The sequence below is a fragment of the Ochotona curzoniae genome, unplaced genomic scaffold (genome assembly GCF_017591425.1).
Source record: "Ochotona curzoniae isolate NIBS_2020 unplaced genomic scaffold, NIBS_Ocur_1.0 contig_1014, whole genome shotgun sequence".
NCBI classification, from domain to species: Eukaryota; Metazoa; Chordata; class Mammalia; order Lagomorpha; family Ochotonidae; genus Ochotona; species Ochotona curzoniae.
Window position 1 is genome coordinate 10,818,923 of NW_024464920.1, and position 20,644 is coordinate 10,839,566.

At 38.6% G+C, this 20,644-nt stretch overlaps 1 protein-coding gene across 3 annotated transcripts in view; it reads left to right on the top strand.

Moving 5' to 3' along the window:
- Nucleotides 1–20,644, top strand: part of CEP83 (centrosomal protein 83) — a 142,545-nt gene that overhangs the window by 93,121 nt on the left and 28,780 nt on the right. For all 3 annotated transcript variants that reach the window (XM_040980815.1, XM_040980804.1, XM_040980797.1), the window contains exons 6-10: nt 2,957–3,208; nt 5,510–5,641; nt 12,345–12,459; nt 13,624–13,768; nt 13,852–14,001. In XM_040980815.1, coding sequence (XP_040836749.1) covers nt 2,957–3,208; nt 5,510–5,641; nt 12,345–12,459; nt 13,624–13,768; nt 13,852–14,001 — 794 coding nt within the window. The remainder of the gene's footprint in view (nt 1–2,956; nt 3,209–5,509; nt 5,642–12,344; nt 12,460–13,623; nt 13,769–13,851; nt 14,002–20,644) is intronic.

Sequence of the window (20,644 nt, forward strand, 5' to 3'; positions counted from 1 at the left end):
AAGAACAATTACCATTGGTATTAGCATAGCATTTCTGTATCATTCCTTGCAATAGTTCATTGCAGGTCAACCTGCTGTTACCTGAAAATTACAAACATAATTAAAAAGATAACCAGAGGGGAAAACCCATTTTGTGCAGAGTAGCCAAAATGTCAACAAATTTCTTTCTGAAATACTGCTAGCCAGAAGAAAGCAGAATACCTTTCAGATGGTTAAAAGAAAAAGAAAAACGAAGTGTGTGCAGTTACACAGTTTGATTCCAAGGCTTGTTCTCTTACCAAGTTTTTATGCTGCACCGTAAAGGTAATAAACAAAAATCAAGGGAGCGATAGTCCACCTCTCCCCTCTGTATGCCCTGGCGAGCTGCAGTATTGTTGTCTTCCTTTGAAAAGGAGACCACACTGTTCCTACTCTGTTTCATTGCCTGTTTCTTTATTTCAACACCTTTTGAAATGTGAAGTTGGTTAACACTTAATATTGCCCATCAAGCTAGTGCTTATCCTAAAAGAGAGTAAAGCAAATGTAGAGGTAACTACAGTACAGTACAGGCGGATTTGGATAAATGTTAGTGAAGAGAAACTCAAAGAAAGCTCTGTGGAAATTTAAAGGAAGAATGGAAAGTGCAACCAATTGAAGACAACAAGGAGGGTGGCGTATGAGAGTGAGTGAGTGTGGAAGAAGAGGAAAGAGCTGAGGATGTGTCCAAGATCTGTGTCCCATTCATGGGAGAAGAGTGGGGTCATGGTGGTGACTAGCTGTCAAGAGCTCTTCAGCAGAGGATTTTGTTTGTTTTCTTGTTGGATTTTGCCCTTAATATCTAAAACAGCTCTGGGTGCATAGTGAGTATCCAGTAAGTCGTTGTTGTGTAGAAAAATTAAAGGCATTGCTCACCAGTTTTGGTAAGAGGAGTCTTCAATATGTAATTTAATCCTCTATGTGTAATTTAGGTACTTGTCATCCAGTCATGAGTTTCAGCTATCATTTTACTATCATTCGAATGCCTTTTAACACTAATGGAGAGAATAATAATCCAGGAAACCTGCCTACGGAAAACATTAGCTGTATGATTTTATGTAAAATAGGTACTATATGAGAAAATGATATCACTGTTAAATTCTTATGAAGAGCACTCAAATCAGTATTGATTCATAGTAATGAATACCCAGTGAGGGCAGCATTGCTGGAACCTGAGTTATTCCTTCACCCTGAGCTAGAAGAGCTGCCGCACCACTAATACAGCACATGAAAACTACATTGGTTACCTTTTGCAAAAGTGAAATTTAACATGTTAATCCAGTTCAAGTTCTTTTTTTTTTTTTATTGAGATCAGAGTGAAAAGTGTAACTTGCATAATGTCACATAGTTAGCTCAGTAAAAATAATGGAGGGGGGAAACAAAGTGGTGAAAGACCATTTTGTAAAGTATGAAATGAAAAATAGCAGAGTTGGTTCATTGTTAGGTTTTTGTGGACTCACCTGCAAATACTGCAGTTACTTTCAAGGATAAATTGTATTTGATGGAGAGGAGGGTATTTCCCTACTGGATAATTCTATTTCTTACTGGCATCTACAATTCAGCATGTCTAAAACCAAATTAGACTGAAAGACTAGAGTGCCTTAAGTATACTTTTGTTTTTTTGTAGATTTATTTTTATTGGAAAGGCAGATTTACAGAGAGAAGGAGAAACAGAAGAATCTTCCATTCTGGTTCACTCCCCAAATGGATGCAAGAGCCGGAGCTGAGCTAATCTGAAGCCAAGAGCTTGTTTCAGGTCTGCCATGTGGGTGCAGGATCCCAAGACTTTGGGCCATCCTCTCTACTGCCTTCTCAGGCTACTAGCAGGGAGCTGAATGGGAAGTGGAGTGGCCAGGGCTTGAACTGTCACCCGAATAGGATCCTGGCACTTGAAAGGGGAGGATTAGTTGAGCCATTGTGCAGGGCCCTAGTGTACCATTTGACAGATGAAGGAAACAGAGCCTGCCCTTGGAGTAGACGTCTCCTACTTCAGAAGTGCCATTAGGGTGTTTTCTTCCTTTCCTTTCCTTTTTTTTTTTTTTTTTGGCTGAGAGTGTCTTTGAAGTTCATCCTAGCTCCAAAAACTGTTGACTTGTGACCTTAAGTTGAATCATAAGAAGAAACTTAGTGTACAAAGAGACCACAAACAGAAGCTGATAGTCAGCACCAGAGTTTTGGTGTTGGTGCTGTGATGGTATGGCACAGAGGGGTAGGAAGGGCAGGGAGGGAAACGAGTGAGTTCTCTGCTGCTTGCCTGGCCTTCTGACCTCTGGAAGCAGGAAGAGCTGCAGTGCCACAGCGGGTAGGAAGCAGTGTGATGCCAGTGGGGTCCGGGTGATAGTAGGCAGGAATAAGATGATGGTCGGTTTCTCATGAAACTATGCAGGAACTTGAGCATATGCCTGTAAGTTCTTTTGCATCTAAGAACGAAAAAACTAAGCCATCTTTAAAGCTAGGGCTTTAACACTCAGCTGTCATATTTGTAGTTACACAGATAAGTAGCGTAGTGTGGATTAGTGGCTTTGAGCTGGGTAATTTTGTTAGTACGGACATAGCCCACGGTTATTGCCAAGTGAGTAGCTGAGCAGTAGTCAGTGCAGAGGTCTTACCTGAACCCTTGTATTGTTCAGATAAACTTTAGGATTCTTTATGTACTTCAGGTAATCATTTTTATAGCATTATTTGTAATTTTGAATTTTAGCAGCTGATTAAGCCTTGTGCTAGGCTTCATGGAGGGGGACATGTCCTCTTGTATAGCCATGCTGAGTACAGAAGGAAAAATGTGACATTTTAGGGTTTTCCTTTTCACTTCATTTTGCCACCTGTGATTGCATATTATTCAATTTTTAATTTTAATTTATGGACTTGTTACACATGTTCATGACTAAAAATTCAATAATTTAAGCTTCTATGCTTTTTTTTTTTTTCAAATTATTGTTAGATTGCAAGACTGGAGAAAGATAAAGAAGAACTGCACAGCCAGCTACTTAGTGTTGATCCTGCAAAAGATAGCAAACGAGTGGAACAGCTTATTGGAGAAAAAGTCCGCTTGTGTCAGAAATTAAAATGTTTGGAGACTGAAGTAGCAGAATTAAGAGCTGAAAAAGAGAATTCTGGTGCTCAGGCAGAAAATATCCAAAGAGTACAGGTGCGGCAGTTGGCTGAGATGCAGGCTACTATCCGATCCCTAGAGGTAAGATTTTAATTGCTTCCCGGTAGACTATGGTGTCCTTTTTTAAAAGTGCAATCGACAAGCCTTTGATTTTTAGAACATAAATGAATGCTTACCATATAATGCTGACGCATTTGTGGAATCCCAAGAGTTTGTAAAGAACACAGGTATTGATTGATAAACAATGTCTATGCCACAGCTATAGAGGAATATTATTTAAGAGTCCAGATATCTGAAATAGTTCTTAAATGCCACAGAATAGAATGTGCCAAGTCCAGAAAACATTTCAATTTCAGAAGACTTAGACATCCCAAACTCAATAAGTATTTTTTCCAAGACAGTAAATTGCTTCCCCTTAAAAAGCTTAAGTCTTGTTTGTACATAAACGTGTGTGTGTGTGTGTGTGTGAGAGAGAGAGAGAGAGAGAGAGAGACAGAGACAGAGAGAGTTTGTATATGTGGGTGTTTATGCGTGTGTATCATTATGGTTTCCTACTGCAGTAATAAAATTCAACTTGGCTTTGAATGCGTGTAAGTTTTACTGAATTATTTCCTTTAGTTCATTAGAAGCAGTAAGTATTGGCAGAGCCAGGCTGGCACGACTTTATGAACAAGTCTTGGTTTTACGATTCAGATACTCTTGTTTTTCCTAGTTGTGCTACCTAACATGCAGTAAATGTACCAGTTTTGATTTATCTTGTACATTTCAAAGTGAATTCTCTGTCTCCCTTATCTACCATGGAAGGATTGAAATGTTTTGGGTTGGAGAAAAGTTTATTGACTATCTGGTTTATAGTTAAAACTAAATATCCAAAAATAGTGATTTTTTTTTCTAGCCAGCAGATTGGCATACTGATATATTTTGAAGAGTAAAAGTCACTGTTTGATTTTTTGGGGTGAAGCTTCTCTCAGTTTTTGCTGAGTGTTTGAATTGACGTTGTCTGTGCTGTTGGACCTTAGACACAAGGCAGCTCAGAGTGAGACTGTGTATGTTGCCATCCTTCCAAGTTTATTCACACTATGACAGAAAAAGGGAGATAATTATAAATGAGTATAGCTTATGGTTCCAATGTGAAACTTCTTATTGAGGTTGTCGAGTGATTATTTTCAGGTCAAATTGAATATGACAAAAGATAGATGGTTCATTTGTGATGTTTCAGAGGAGCCTATATCTGATTTTACTCTGTCAGATAAAATGAAAATAAGCATGTAGCAGCAGCAAGTGCTTCTTCAACTTTCCTATCATTGTGCTCAGTGAATATCATTTTTATATTGGAACTATTCATTCAACACTTTCCTTAAACATATATAAGAAATGAAATATTTATAAAACTGTAACTTATCCTTTAGATGCCAAAACATTTTCACTTTGTTTTGAGTGGAAATATTTAGAAGTTTTTAATGTTTACATCTCTAGTTAGAAAGTATTATCTACCAGAACATTTTTGACACCTCAGACTTTGTTAATATTCTTTTTTTTTTTTAAGATTTATTCATTTTTAGTTTGAAAATCAGAGTTACACAGAGAAGGAAGTGGGGAAGACAGGAGACAGAGAAGGAAATTTTCATCATCTGGTTCACTCCCTGAATGGCCACAGCAACCAGATCTGAGCCAGGCTGAAGGCAGCACCTAGGAGCTTCGTCTAGGTTTGCCACAGTGGACCCATTAATAGGGAGCTCTTTTGGAAGTGCCGCAGTCAGGACTTGAACATGTGTCCGTATGTGATGCAGGCTTTGCAGGCCATGGGTTAATTTGCTGTGTGGCTACCCAGCTTCCTCCTGACACCCCACTGAGAGTTTAAATTCCGTGGTGGGATCAAGAGCTTCTTTGCCCCTATTTCAAAAGGCTCCAGCTAGTTGAGGATTTTTTCAGCCATGCTCTTTTCCTTTTTAGAAAAAAATCTGACTTTAGATTTTTAGTTATCCTTTTTGTAAGTATTACCGTCATTGATCATTTTTTCCACATTTTGTTTGTCAAATCTGCTATAGACCGGAAACTGCCCCCCCAAAACTGTCTGAAGTCTGTCAACATGAAAAGTGAATGCAAACAAATCCTATAGTACTTCCTTGCTTGAGAAAAGTGTAGGAATGTTCTTTTGCTGATGAGTGTTGGCATGTTATTCGTCCAGATAACCTTTGTTGAATGTTTCCTAGAATAAATATCTTCCATTTGGGTTCTACTGGTTAGGTTGAGGAAATTCTTGCTACTTTGGTCCATGCTGACATTGTTGAAGTTTTGGATAAATGTGTATGTATTTAAAGAATGCTTACTTTATTTTATATAATTGTGGAAGATTTTAATAATATTTTGTTTTAACAAAAGGCTGAAAAGCAGTCAGCTAGACTACAGGCTGAACACTTGGAAAAAGAGCTACAGTCCAACAGTGAACAAAACACTCTTTTAATTGGTCAGTTGCATAAAGCTGAACGAGACATAAATACATTGACGAGTAAAGTAAGTTGTCTTTACGCTTCTCTTCATTCTCCAGAGTGCTTTATGGCTTCATTCATGCTGTAGAATGATAACAAATTTTGTTTGTGTTTTCTGTGTTGAAATCTTGTTTTACCATATCATGCTGCTTTCCAAAAATAAGTACATTGATCAGTAAAATAGATCATCTTGTATTTTGTTCTTTAGAATGTTAGCTACAATGACAAATTTTGTGCTTCAATATTTTTATTCTCTATCTTGAAACCTTTATTCTACCTTCCAAATACATGGAGAGCCTTGATTCTTACCACCCTCACAGTGACTACTCTAGTTCAAGATCTGATCTCTGCAAACTCAATTTTGACTTGTCATTTTTGTCATTGTTGATATGTGGGCATGCGGTGGGAGTGTGGACAGGTAGACTAAGAAAGCTTGTATCTGCTGATTGACTCAGTACATGGAATGAGGAGAACTGGCATAGCTCAGGGTTGGGAGCCACGCCTCCTGCTAGGTCTCTCAAGTGAATGGCGGGGAGCCAACTACTGGAGCTGAAATTGGGAGCTGGAACCAGCAGTTTGATGAAGGTCCTCCAACAGGAGATGTGGATGCCCCAATTGACATTTCATTGCTGAACTGAAGGCTTCCCTCTAGGCTCAGGGTTTGTTTTGTTTCGTTTAGTTTTTTGAAGATTCATTTATTTTACTTGGAAAGTTAGTGGAATGGGGAGGTGTGAGACATTTTTCCATCAGCTGCATTTTTTCAAATATTTGCAACTGCCAGAGCTGGAATTGTTGGAAGCCAGGAACCAGAAGCTCCTTACAGTTCCCTCATGGGTGCAGGGTTCAAAGACTTGAGCCACCCTGTGTAGCTTTTCCAGGACACAAGCAGGGAACTCGGAAATGGGAGAACAGCAAGGACACAAAGTAGTGGCCATATGGGACGCCAGAGCCACGGGTGGAGGACTGCCTGTTAGTTCCTCGCCCCAATGCCATAGGCTCAGTTTATTTTTTTAGATTTATTTATTTTAATTGCAAAGTCAAATATACAGAGAGGAGGAGAGAGAGAAAGAGGAAGATCTTCTGTCTGATAGTTCACTCCTCAAGTGGCGGCAACGGCTAGAACTGAGCTGGTCCAAAGCCAAGAGCCAGGAGCCTCTTCCAGGTCTCCCACGTGGGTGCAGGGTCCCAAGGCTTTGGGCCATCCTTGACTACTTTTCCCAGGTGACAAGCAGAGAGCTGGATGGGAAGGGGGCCGCCGGATTAAAACCAGCGCCCTTATGGGATCCTGGCACATGCAAGGTGAGGGCTTTAGCCACTAGGCTATTGCACTGGGCCCCCTTCTCTCTGTTTTTCTCTCTTCCCCCCCCCCACCGCCTCTCTCCCTCCCTCTCTCTCCATATCTCTCCCTGTCTCTCTCTCTCTCTCTCTCTGAGTTTATTTGAAAGGCAGAGTTGCAGAGAGAGGGGGAAAGAGCCAGAGATCTTCCAGTATTGGTTCATTCCCCAAACACTTGCAATGGTTGGAGCTAAGCCAGTCTGAAGCCAGGAGCTAAGAGTTTCTTCGTCTCCCTTGTGGGTGCAGAGCTCCATGCACTTGGGCCAGTTTCTGCTGTTTTCCTAGGCTGTTTAGAAGAATTTAGATAGCTGAGACTCAACTAGAATGTTGGAGCTACAGACAGGAACTTTACCTGCTACTCCACAGTGCCAGCCGCCAAGATGTCTGTAATGAATATCAGCACATGATGTGAATTTGTGTTATCATTAAAAGAATGTAATAACTTGTTTCCCAAATATCTTTTTGAGGACAGAGTTTTTATAGAACTCTCAAGGTTTTTTCCCACTCAAATTTAATAGCAATGATACAATGGTATAAAAACGTCATATGGAATATCACTTATGGAGTCAGGCTGGATTCAGATTGTAATTCTTCACTTTATTAGCTATGTGATCTTTGGAAAATTCTCTTTTAAACTTTGATGCCTTGCCATAAGATGGAACTAATATTTACTTTACAGAGTGTGGAAAAATTAAAGGAAATGTTATGCATAAAATCTATAGACAGTCACTTCAGTATTTAGTGGTAGTACTTGTGGCATTTCTAAGAAGTTGAAAATAAGACTGGTTTCTGCATTAGTATCATGCATTTTCTGTCAGTATAGTGTTGTAAAATGCATTAAAATTAAGGTGGCTCCCAGACCACTGTGCATTGTAATTACCTAATTTCTTGACTTAGGAATCACTTGAGAGACAGTGTCTTTGACCCAGGGGAAAGTTTTAGTCAGCAAAATTTAAGTGCAGTTGCTAATGATTAAAAATGATAATGGCAGTTATTGGATGTTAATGGTATTCTTCAATGAGAACATGATGTAACAGTAGACTTTTGAACCACTGGTTAGTCTTTCTCACTGTATCAGTAAGTATAAATTTAGGCAAGTTACTTAAAATCATTGGGAACCACTTTCCTCTTAGGTGGAAAGAGGCATTGTTCTGATCCCTAAGATTGCCTTCCAGTTTGCTACAGTGTGTCTTACTAGAAAATAAATTATTAATTTGGTTCCTGATGAAGTAGGTTACTTACACATTTAACAGATACATATTGAATGCTTAAAAATACAAAGTTTGCAGAAAGATACACAAAGAATGAAAAAAAAGTTAATTCACAGTTTAGACGTTCGTTGATGTTTCTAATTCTGGTGTAATTATTTTCCATTTTGTAATGTGTTTGCACCAGATTGCCCTGAACCTAAGTAGTTAGACCATACTACTGGAACAACCAGAAGCCAGGTGTAGTGGCAAGCTTTCTCACTGTCTTGGATGAGTTTTTCCTATTGTACATTTTACTTGAGCCCCTGGGCTCACCTGTGTGCTGATTCTTTTGTTGTTGTTGTTCATATACCCTGTTCCAATGTGTTGCTTTTTGAAGTTAAAGTGTAGATGACTTCTGCTTCTTTATGAACACTCATTGCTAAGAATTACTTGTCTTTTAAAAAGCACACTTGCATTATTTTGCATATAAGTGGAGTATTAGAAACCAAGAATCCATGGGAAAGAAAAATTTTAAAATTAAATTTCAAACATGACAGTCACAGTTTTCTTTGCAACTTGAAATTTTAATCAATATTTTGGCATTCTAGCAAATGGGTGTTTGCAATGCAAAAGAACACCTGGGGTGTTACTCAAATTTGTAAATGTTTATTGGCTTTTATAAGTGTTATATCAACATGGCTGTCTTATATTAAAATATATCATTAAAGATGGCCTGAATATGATGACCTCAAAGCTGTGTTAGTTTCAAGAAGGTCAGTTCTCCCGTTACCTCATGGAATCTTTGATCTGAAGAACTTAAATGGTTTTGTGGAAGCAGTTAGAGAATTGCCTTTATTAGCCAAGTTGCTGAGGCTGTGCCATCATAGGGCTTTGACAAAGAACCATTTTTGAGGAATTTACATATAGTACTTCTTGAGTAGTATGCTTAAAAACTGTGTTTCTGTTTGTTGCTTATATATTGTTTGGTTTTATGTCTTGTGGACATGCATGTTGGTCCCCCCCTACCCCCCGATTTTTGCTTTAGATGATGCCTGCAGAATTGATCAGGGTGTAAGGGTGGGAAGGATTGAGGGTCAGGGAGAAGTGGGTGTAATCGTTGTTTCTGAATTTTCTGCTTCTTTTTCTTGTTTCTGAAGAGAGGGAGGAGACCAGGGGAGAAGCCATGCCCAACCTTCCAACTCCCCCAGCACCCGGGGATGGGAAACAACCAGGGTCCTGACGTGGAGCACGCGCCAAGGGTTCTGCCCAGGTGGCTTCGATAGTTCTGAAATGTTGTCGATCTCCCCGATCCAGAGATGAGGAAATACTTCGAATGTCCATTGGCTGACATAGTCCACCTTAGAGTCTCCGTTCGCCTAGATATTTAATAGATTCTGTGGCCCTGTAAAATGCCTGCCATTTCTGTTTTGACATTTGTTACAGCTTTCTTTGAAATAATCTCTAAATACTAGGACCTTGATCTCTTGAAATTTTGTGCAATATTTTAATAATATGTGCGTATTTAGAGAAAGGCTCCTAATTTTCTTAGGATTTTCATGACCTTATAGGAAGGAAGATTAAGAATCAGAAATTTAGAGGGAGAAAGAAATCTCACTACGGCTATTTACAATTTGACTCAGGTTACTCGTGGAAAAACGCTGGCAATTGTCATTATTAGATAGTAAATATATAATGTTTTATTTTCAAAATGTAATTTAGTTCCTTGTATATTTTTTGAAAGCTAGCAATTGTTAGTTTAAATGCATTATTTTAGGATTATAAAAATGACTATGTTGAAAAATTCAACATCTGTGATTGAATGTGAGTGTGGAGAAGATGAGTGCTTACATCCATACAAATCTGGAAGTCAGACTTGTAACATGATATCCTATGTTCTTTCAGTTTTAATAATTATCTTTAAGTTAAAACTATTTTCTAATTTCAGCAAATCTCAAGGTGCAATGAGTTGAGAAATGGTCTTTCTCATAGTTTGAAGTTACCATGAAATACATCAACTTCCTACAAAATAAGATGGCTCTGTAATTTTCCTCTACTAGTTGAAAGCGTCTACATTGTGATTTGTTAGTGAACTGCTGTGTCATTCTTAGCCTTTTCCAGTTAGTTTATAATAGTTTATAATTCTTAACCTTTTCCAGTCAGTTTATAATATAATTCCACTTAGGTTATAATTACATTTGTCACAGTGATTGGGCTTTCATTGTAGTTGTACATTTTTACAATTTTAAAGCATTTATAATTTAAATTCTAAGCTGTCCGTGAAATTATAATGTAATAAAATTCATTCTACAGGAAGTTTAAGTATTAAAATCATTACAGTTTCTTAGTCACATTCATGTAATCAGATATTCTGTGGGGTTTGCTTTTCTGAAAAAAAAAACTTGAGAAAGATTTAAGAACGTGAAACTAATGTCATCAAAATGTAGCCATTTTGTAAAGTGTGATTTTTTTTTTAAGATTTTTTTTTTTTTTATTGGAAAGGCAGATATACAGAGAGGAGGAGAGACAGAGAGGAAGATCTTCCGTCCGATGATTCACTCCCCAAGTGAGCACAATGGCTGATGCCATGCCGACCCAAAGCCACGAGCCTCTTCCGGGTCTCCCACGTGGGTGCAGGGTCCCAAAGCTTTGGGCTGTCCTCGACTGCTTTCCCGGGCCACAGGCAGGGAGCTGGAAGGGAAGCGGGGCTGCCGGGATAGAACAGGCGCCTATATGGGATCTTGGGCGTGCAAGGCGAGGACCTTAACCACTTGCGCCACCGTGCTGGGCCCGTAAAGTGTGATTTTAAAAGTCAGCAAGTTGATTTGGAAGGATACCTTCATAGTTTGAAGTGCAGAGGTAGCGTAATTTTTGTTGGTTCCCCTAAGTGAAGATTTTGCAAGTCCTATTCCTTTCAACCTTTCTAGGATCTTAGACAGAATCTCTTCTAGTAGGATGCTTCTGTTTCATTATTCTTACTCTTTTGATTGTAGGAGACTTGTTTTCATTCTAACTTTCAGCTCCAATTTTTATGGGATTCTAAATTATTCTACCCTTCCCTTCCTACTATCTCCGTGTATGTATTTGAGTTGTGTACATTTTGTTTTTTCCCCTCTGATTCCATAGTTTTATGCATTAGTGCATGAGGCAATCTTCATTTATGTAAAATCTGTTTTGGCTAAATTCTATTTATGTTATGTCAGTTTTTAAAAATACCTTTCCAGAGATAAATGCAAAGAAAAACCTTAGAGAATAGTTCAGTTGATTGGAGGGGCAACGTTTTCTTCATTGCTGTATGTCCAGCTCCTAAAACATTACCTAGCACGTAATACATGTTCAGTAAATATTCACTGAATGAATACTGTTTATGAACTGGAATTTTTCAGCTTTCAAAGAGGTGACTCAGGAAAGATTGTAAAATGATTTGTGGTGGCTTAATTGCTTGGAAAGAATTGTCAGTTATTCACTTGAGGCTTTAAAAGAATCAGGTTTTGGTGAGAGAAGATTAAATTAAGTTTATGCAGTTTATGCTAGCTCTGCATATTCCTTATGCAGGAATATTTAGACACAGAAATTATTTAGTCACCACATCCAACTGATTCTCTCATCGTGCCCTGTTTATTCCTTGCCTGTTGATTGATTTACTTGCTTTCGATTCTTAATCGAGCACATTTACATTTAACTTTATGAAGCAAAGTTAATTGTGTCATCGTCAGTAGCTAACGGGATAAACAGCCTGTTGTATGACTCACTGAATTTATTTCTTGCCGTTCCTCTGTGGAGTTGCTGTCTCTCTACTCTGTCTGTAACACATTCCTGGTTGGTTGCAGATCAGATCATGTGGTGTAACTCATCAGCGACAGTTTATATGTTGTTCTTTCTACCTAGCATGGCCTTTTTTTTTTTGTCCTTGATACTTTATTAAAAGGAAGCTTTTAGTTTTTTTACTCTGAAGATATTAAGTCTTTTAATGTAAGATGAAGCTAGTTGGACTAGTATCTATAAAGAAATGTCTCAGTTGTATTAAAAAACATTTTCTTGATGTCTCCTCAATCCAAGCACTATGCCAGGCACAGAAACACCTTCCCTTCTTACATTCCATACTCCACTACCAAAGTGTCTTCTCCTTTACACTTAGGTTGTTGGATAAATACTGAATGTAGAGAAAATGACTTGTAGTAATTTCAATCTCTCAATTATCAACAGGTAAAAGAACTTAAGCATTCAAACAAACTAGAAATAACAGACATCAAACTGGAGGCAGCACGGGCTAAGAGTGAGCTAGAAAGAGAAAGGAATAAGATTCAAAGTGAACTCAATGGTAATATATGATTTCTATGTTTTTCATGATTATTTCTAGGTGTAGACTCAAGTTATGAAAAATATCAGCCAGATTTTGTATCTTCAGATCCTCACCTCAGTTGAATTTTGTTTTAAAATGTTTGTTTTCTTTAAAAAATTTTAATTTATTTGAAAGGCAGAGTTACAGATGGAGAGAAAGAGATAGATACTCCATCTGTTAGTGAGAGAGCTAGTCCATCCACTAGAGAGACAGAGATCCTGCATGCACTGACTGGTATACTCCCCCACACAGCCACTATGGCCAGGACAAGGCCAGCCTGAAGGCAGGAGCCCAGAGCTCCGTCCAGGTCCCCCCCATGAGTGACAAAAGCACGTGAGCCATCTTCAGCTGCCTTTCCAGGCTCATTAACAGAGAGCTGGTTCAGAACTAGAGCACCTGGGACTTGAACCTGTGTTCATATAGAATTGCCAGTGTTGTAGGCGACAACTTCAACTGCTGTGCCACAATGCCAGTCCCCAAATCTTAATTTTGAATTACAAATGGAATGCTTTACGTATTGAGATTTTACTCATTCTGTCATGTCAGTTTTTTTTTCCTAGTGGATCTTGCATTTTTTGTCAATGTTACTTGATTAATAAATTAATTGCAAATGGGATTCCATCTTTCTTGGATTAACAACGTTGTCTATTTAGATCAGTTCTCTTTTTTAAAGGTTTATTTATTTTCATTTGAAAAGCAGATTTTACAGAGAGAAGGAAAGGCAAAGTTTCCATCCATTAATTCCCTCCCCATATGGTAGCAGTGACCATAGCTGAGCTCATCTGAAAGTGGGAGTCAGGAGCTTGTTCTGGTCGCTCACGTGGGTGTGCAGGGTCCCAAGGCCTTGGGCCATCCTCTGCTGCCTTCCCAGGCCATAAACAGAGAGCTAGTTTGGAAGTGGACCAGATGGGATTAGAACTGGCATCCATGTGGAATGCTGGCACCTCAGAATGTAGAATTAACACACTACTACACCACACAGCCTGTATTTAGTTTAGTTTAATCAGAGATGTAAGGACTTTTGGAAACATATCCAGAATAATTTTCTGTAGTGTTTTAATTTTCTTAACAGACTATGAATGCTGTTAATGATTTTTCACCGTAACATTGACCATAGTACCTTTGTCTCTAAAAAAATACTAGGATTACAGTCAGACAATGAAATTCTCACATCAGCTGTTGAACATCACAAAATGCTCTTAGTAGAAAAGGATCGTGAATTAATACGTAAAGTACAAGCTGCCAAGGAAGAAGGTTATCAGAAACTTGCGGTGTTACAAAACGAAAAGTAAGTACTCAGTTCCTTTCTTTGTACTAAATCTGCTTGTAAATGGATACAATCAGTACTTTTATAAATGGTTATTGTTTCAGACTAGAACTTGAGAACAGATTAGCAGATCTAGAGAAGATAAAAGAGGAACGTGACATCTGGAGGCAAGCAGAGAAGGATCAGTGTGAAGAGAAGCTGCGGGCGTCCCAGACGGCGGAAGAGGCAGCCAGAAGGGAGCTGCAGAGCGTTAGGTAATACATTTAAAAATCTTTTATACAATTTCAGTTAATATTGGGATATGAAGGTAGGGTAAAGAATTCCTGTTTATGCTCTGCCTAATATAATACCTTATAGAGTCATGTTGGTACTAGTCAAGACTGGTTATCAGTGGTAATGTCACTAGCAGTTCGGATAAACACCACTGTTACCAAACTGATTTACTTGTTTGAAGTTTTAGCAATTGTCCCAGAGACAGCCTCTTTCTGGTCCAAAATTGGGTTCACATATTGCCTTTATTTAGCATTCTTTAGTCTTAGTTAATTCTAGAGTCTTCTTTTGTGGAATATCTCAGTTTTGGGATTGCATTACATTGTGTTACAGGGGTTTTTTTTTTTGTTGTTGCTGTTGTTGTTTTTAAGCAAAGGTAACATGTCATATGTCCTTAGAGGGTTGTTTCAGAAATTTCATGATTTGTCCCTTTTAACTGCTGACGTCAACTTTGACTACTGGATATAGGTATTGTCTGCCATGTTGTCCACTCTGACCTTGTTCTATAATTACCTTATAGATGTCTATGTGATACTTTGTCGCTATGTGAATATGTTCATCATATATTTTCTCTCACCAGTTATTGCATTCATTGAAAATTCTTGACTGAAACAGTGATTATGATGTTTGCCAAATAGTAATTTTTTCGCATTCTCATTATTCCTTCTACATTTATAATTAAACATCTCCTGTGTGAGCATTTTCTTTTCCTCTAAATATTGGTAGTTATGTGGGGCTTAGAAATATGTGGTCAGGGGTCCTGCAAGATGGCCTACTGGATAAATCCTCATCCTGCGTATGGGTGCAGGTTTGTGTCCCAGCTGCTCCACTTCCCATCCAGCTTCCTGCCTGTGGCCCGGGAAAGCAGTCGAGGATGGCCCAAAGCCTTGGGACCCTGCACCCATGTGTGAGACCTGGAAGAAGCTTCTGGCTTTGTGTTAACCCAGCTCCGACCATTGTAGCTACTTGGGGAGTGAATGAGCAGATGAAAAATCTTTCTCTCTATGTCTCCTTCTTTCTGTAAATCTGTCTTTCCAATTAAAAAAAATAAAAAAATTTTTAAAAAATACGTGATTGCTAATTCTATCACTGTGCATATGTCAGAGTGTACTTTGAAAATATCTAGATGTTGCAGATCAGCCATTCAAACTGTTTAATGTGAGGCCCAGTCAGCACGAGATGTAAGGCTGCTGCCAGCGTAACACACCACACAATTTAGTAGTAAAGTTGTTTTTTTTTTTTAATAAATAGGAATATACTCTGGAAAATGATTAAAATTGTGTATATATGTAAACCAGTAACATATATGTAAACTAGTAACATTACCATTTTTATACAGTATTATGGACTGTCTCATATGTTCCATACTTTTGTACAACTGATGGTATAGTGGGTGTGTTAATTACAGTGTCATTACAAACAAGGAGTAATGCACTGATTTATCACTTAATAATGATTGCTGGATCGCTAGATTGTAAAATGTTTTCAGCTTCATTGTAGCCTCAGAGACTGCTGTCCATTGTTGATTGGAATGTTACATGACACATGATTTTATATCAATATGGGTGAACGGACTTATTTTCTTCTGTAGTCTAATTTTACTGCCTAAAATTTCTGATCTTTGGTGTTTGGAACTCCTTTAAGTGAGATCTTAATATTCTTTTGGTGCCGTCCCACCGACGTGAAGCCAGGAGCCAAGAGCTTCTTCCCGGTCTCCCCTATGTGTGCGAGGGCCCAAGGCTTTGGTTCATACTCTGCTGCTTTCCTAGGCCATTACCAGAGAGTTGGATCAGATGTGGAGCAGCCAGGACATGACTGCCACCCAGATGAAATGGTGCTGCCACAGATGGAGTGTTAACTTGCTATGCCACTGCACCAGCTCCCTGTCCTCTACTTTGATTAAAAATCTATCATTCCCTCAGTGATTTGTTCTGATACTTTTATTATAATTTCCCATGTATCCCTGGGGTACTTTCTGGACTTTGTTTCTCTAAACTGGTGACTTGTTCATATTCTGCTGTCATACTATTTCAATTATAAAGATTTCATGTTAAGTTTTAATGCCAGTTTTCTAACATTTCCCTACTTATGCAGGACTGGGTGGGGCCAGGCTGAGCTTAGCCCCCTGGCGTGTGCAGGAGCTAGGCTGTAGTACAGGTAATGCCGCACTATGCTATTACTCCTACAGGTTTGCAAGAAAGCCAGAAATGGAAGTAGACTGGGCAGGGCTAGGCTTCAGCACCCACCAATGAATGTAGGGACATGGGGCAGGCCAGGCCAGGCCAGGCTGCAGCGTCTGATGGCAAAGGCCAAGACAAGAAGGGATGAACTATGCTGAACTGGGTCAGAGCAACTACTGATGCGCACAGGATCTGTGGCTGAGAATTGACCTGGTTGGGGAACTAAGGGGACACCCCTGCTGTGTTGTGGCTCCCACTGGGTGGCTGTTCCCCATCCCTGGGTGCTGAGGTGGTTGGGAGGTTGGGTGAGACTTATCTCCTTATTTCCCTCTTTCCCCCAAATTTAGGAAGAAAAAAGAAAATATGGAAACAAGGTCTCTTCCTCTTTCCCCTAACCCTCGATCCTCTGCCCCCATCAAATATGTAAAAATCAGCAAAAATAAAAAGTTTTCAAAAGAATTGATAATTTTGTTGGGACTGCATTAACTTTTTTTAAGCTTTCTTTTTTAAAAAAAATGTGTATAAAATTTACTTCAAAGTCTTTATTGAATTCATTGATATCGAATGTATTCATGTTATAAAACAAACTATACAGTAATAATTTTTTCTCTGACATTCCCGGCCCCTGGCAGCCACACCAGGAGTTTTGATGACTGAATACCTGCCCATAAAAGTGGAGTCACGTAGTTTCTGTCATTTTTGATTGACTTATTTCACTTTAAAGTTTTAGCATATGTCAGAATATTGTCCTTGTTAGGGATAAATATTCCAGTTTGTGTATCTGTGGACTTGAAAAAAATTCATGGAAAATGTGTGTGATGAAAAAAATGATGAGGATTTTAGCTTTTGTTGTTGTTGTTGTCCTTAAAAAAAGATTTATTTATTTGAAAAGCACACTGAGAAGGTCACGTCCCAAATGGCCACAATGGTGTGGCTCTGTAACTGCTGCCATGTGTGTAGTTTCTTTGTCAGGAGCTAAATGCCTATAACTCGAACACATTGTAGGTGAACATCCCAGTGTTCACGCTGATCCAAACTTCTCTTATTGAGAGAAACCAAAGAAGAAATGAGTTTAAGAACCTGTGACTGCAGGCAGGAAAGCCCTGTTGGGTTTGTTACAGACATTAAACTAGAAGCATCACGCTCTAATGTACAATGTCACTCATCTCTAATCACAAGCAGCTTCTTACCCCTCTACAGGTGAACCAGTCTAAACTCCAGCTCTGAGCTCGAACTCACCAGTTTAAATCCCCACAGGCCGCACCCCCAGAGCCTGCAGATTTTGGCATTTTTTGCACCTAATTTTAGATTTTATTTTTTCCATGAGCTTCTGGCATTACTCTTACTTGTACCATTTATAGTATATTATTTATCTATCTATGAACACTTGAATTGTTTAGATATTTTAGCTTTTCTGAATAATACTGCTATGAGCATATGTGTACAAATATATTTTTGAGAACTTGTCTCAGTTATTTTTGGCACACACCTAGATCTGGAATGCTGGATTATGTGAGAATTCTGTCTTTAAAGTCTTATGGAATAGCTGTACTTTTTGCGTGGCTACACCCTGTTCCATTGCTGTCAGTAGTGCACAGGGGTTCCCGTGTCTCTGCACCCTCACCAGTACTTGCCTTCTATTTTGTTTGGATAGTAGACAGTCTGATAGGATTGCAGTACTACATCATTGTAATTTCCATCTGTAGAATAACCATAATTCATGTGCTTATTGGCAATTTGCGAATCTTTGGAGAAAAGATTAACAGAATTCCTTCAAATCTGATTAGTTTCTTTGTGGAGTTTTAGAAGTTTATTTAAATGATATTTAGATCTTGACTTCTTGATTTGCCAATATTATATCCCAGTTGTGGACTGCCTTCTTACTATGCTGATAAATACCCTTTTTTGTTGTTGTTTTTTTAAAGTTTATTTCAGAGAAGTTTTAAATTTACAAAACAGAAATTATGTAGTGTGTAATTGCGCACACTCAGCTTCATGTGAATTGTTCCTTTCTTGTGTGGTAACTTGCTTTTGATGCACAAAGCTTTAATTTTCAAGAAATCCAATTTGTATTTTTCCTATCAGTGATGTCAGTGTCATATCTTCGAAATCATTCTCACAAATCCAATATGATCAAAGCTTTTCTTCTGGGAGTTTCATAATTTTAGATCTTACATTTAGATATTATATCTGTTTATAAGAGTTATATATTAACTCCTACATATTTGTATTTTTTCTTCCCTTCCCTTCTTTGAGGTCTGTATTTTTAAATAGAGATTTACTATCTAAATGTTCTTTGCTTTTATATCTTTGGATTTCCTTGACCATTTATTATTTATTCCAAGTCAGGTCTAATTGCCACAAGTCATGTCAAGCTTTTATTTATTGGGGAATATCTTAATTTCTCACTTTTAAAGGGCTGTTTTGATAGATACAAGAGACTCGGTTGATTAAGGTATATTTGATTGAAAGGCAAGATGAGATGGAGAGAATGTCTTCATCGTTAATGTCTGGCTCTCAAAAGGAGGGGAAAAACAAAATGCTGGGTTGGGAATTTTGGGCCCTGTCCCTAGAACTCGCTTCAGTCAGAGAGGTGGGGACTTCGGACACAGGGGGAGCCCAGTGATAACTCCCAGCACCTTGGACTTGTGCTCTGGGATCAGCAGCAATCACCGGGGAGAGTTTTGATCCCTGACGTTGGAGGACAGGGTGCCTATTGGTGACAGTGGCTTCCATGCTGTGTACAGCAAGCTCTCCTTGTCACATGTACAGCACCACCTGCCTTGATGCCATGATTGTAGTAAGGTAGCTGCTGTTGTGATAGGAGCTGAACCCTGCTCTGGAAATCGTGAGCCTTCAGTTGGCTCTAGATTCCAGAGTCATTTCATCAGACAGATCGTACCAGTGTAATCGTTTTCTAGGTGGGGAGGCTGAGTTTTGCTGTTTCTATTCTTTTGTCTTCCCAGAATACTGTACATTACATTTTCAAGCTCACTTAAGGAAAAAAAGGCATTTTTTTGATGCTACATTGTCTAGTGTATTCTTAGAATAGGGACTTAATTCCATTCATTGAATTTTTTCATAATTTTCTTTTTATAATTTTCCTCAAGAAAATTATGAAGCTTTCTTATTGTAGTTTTGACAATATTTCTTAAGTTTACTTACTTCATTTTTGTTACTGTAAATTTATATTTTGGTCCCCCAGCTTATTATTATTGATTTATGAATATTACCCATTTACATTGGATTTAATTTTAGATGATTTATTTTTACTTATTTGTATGGCAGGACCAGGGTATAGGGAGACAGAGACATTAACCATCTGATTTTTTTCCCTCATTGCCTGAAACAGCCAGGGCTGGGCCAGGCCAAAACCAAGAGGCAAGACTCCTTCTGGGCCTCCCACATGGGTGACAAGGACCCAAGTGCTTGGCCCAACATCTACTGCTTTCCAGGAAGCTCAATTGAAGCCGGAGGTGGGACTTGATCCTAGGCACTGTGATATGGGATGTGGGTGTTTCAAGTGGTAGTTTAACTGACTATGCTACAAAGCCTACTTCATGGCTAATTTTATATCCTGATAACTTAATTATTTATTGCTTAGCTTCCTATTATTTACATAGTTTTTGAAATCTTGACTTGTTTGAAAGGCAGAGGGAAGATGGGGAAGAGAGATCAAGATCTTCCACTGTTGGCTCACTCCGCCAGTGGCCAAAACAGTCAGGTCTGGGCTGTGTCAAAGTGAGGAGCCAGCAATTACATCCTAGTCTCCCACCTGAGTGGCAGGGGCCCAGGTATTTGGATCGTCATCTGCTGCTTTGTCAAACACATAATCAGAAAACTAGATTGGAAGTAGTACCCCAAAGTGAGGGGTGCTGGTGTCACATGCAGTGGCTTACTATATCACTGCAGCAATCAGTTTATTTTCTTGGGTGGTAAGGGATGATGAGCATCTCCATGTACTTAAGTGTTTGTTCAAATATTTTGCATATGAAAAATCATCTTACTATGTTGTAACAACTGCTTATGGGTCCTTTATGCACGTTCTTTGCTAGATACACTTTTTACAGATCTCTCTTTCAATCTTTGGTTTATCTTTTGGTCTACCATGTTAGTATCTGCTGAAAACAACTGTTTCATATTCATAAAATACATTTTGTCACACATTTTATTTTCCATCATGCATTTTCATCATGTTTCTTTTCTGGTTTGTGTTATTTGTGTTCTCGTTAAGAAATCTAAGTTCTCTTTTTTTTTTTATTCTGAAAGATCAATCTTTTGGTTCTCACATTTGGATTTTAAGGGCCGGCTCATACAGGATAATGCTAGGTGCTCATTTTGTTTGTTTTTTGTTTGAACACCTTTGTGTTGATTATCTTTTGTGCCTTGAATTATCTTGATTTGATTGTTGAAAACTAGTTGTCAGAGTGTGGGTCTGTTTCTGGAC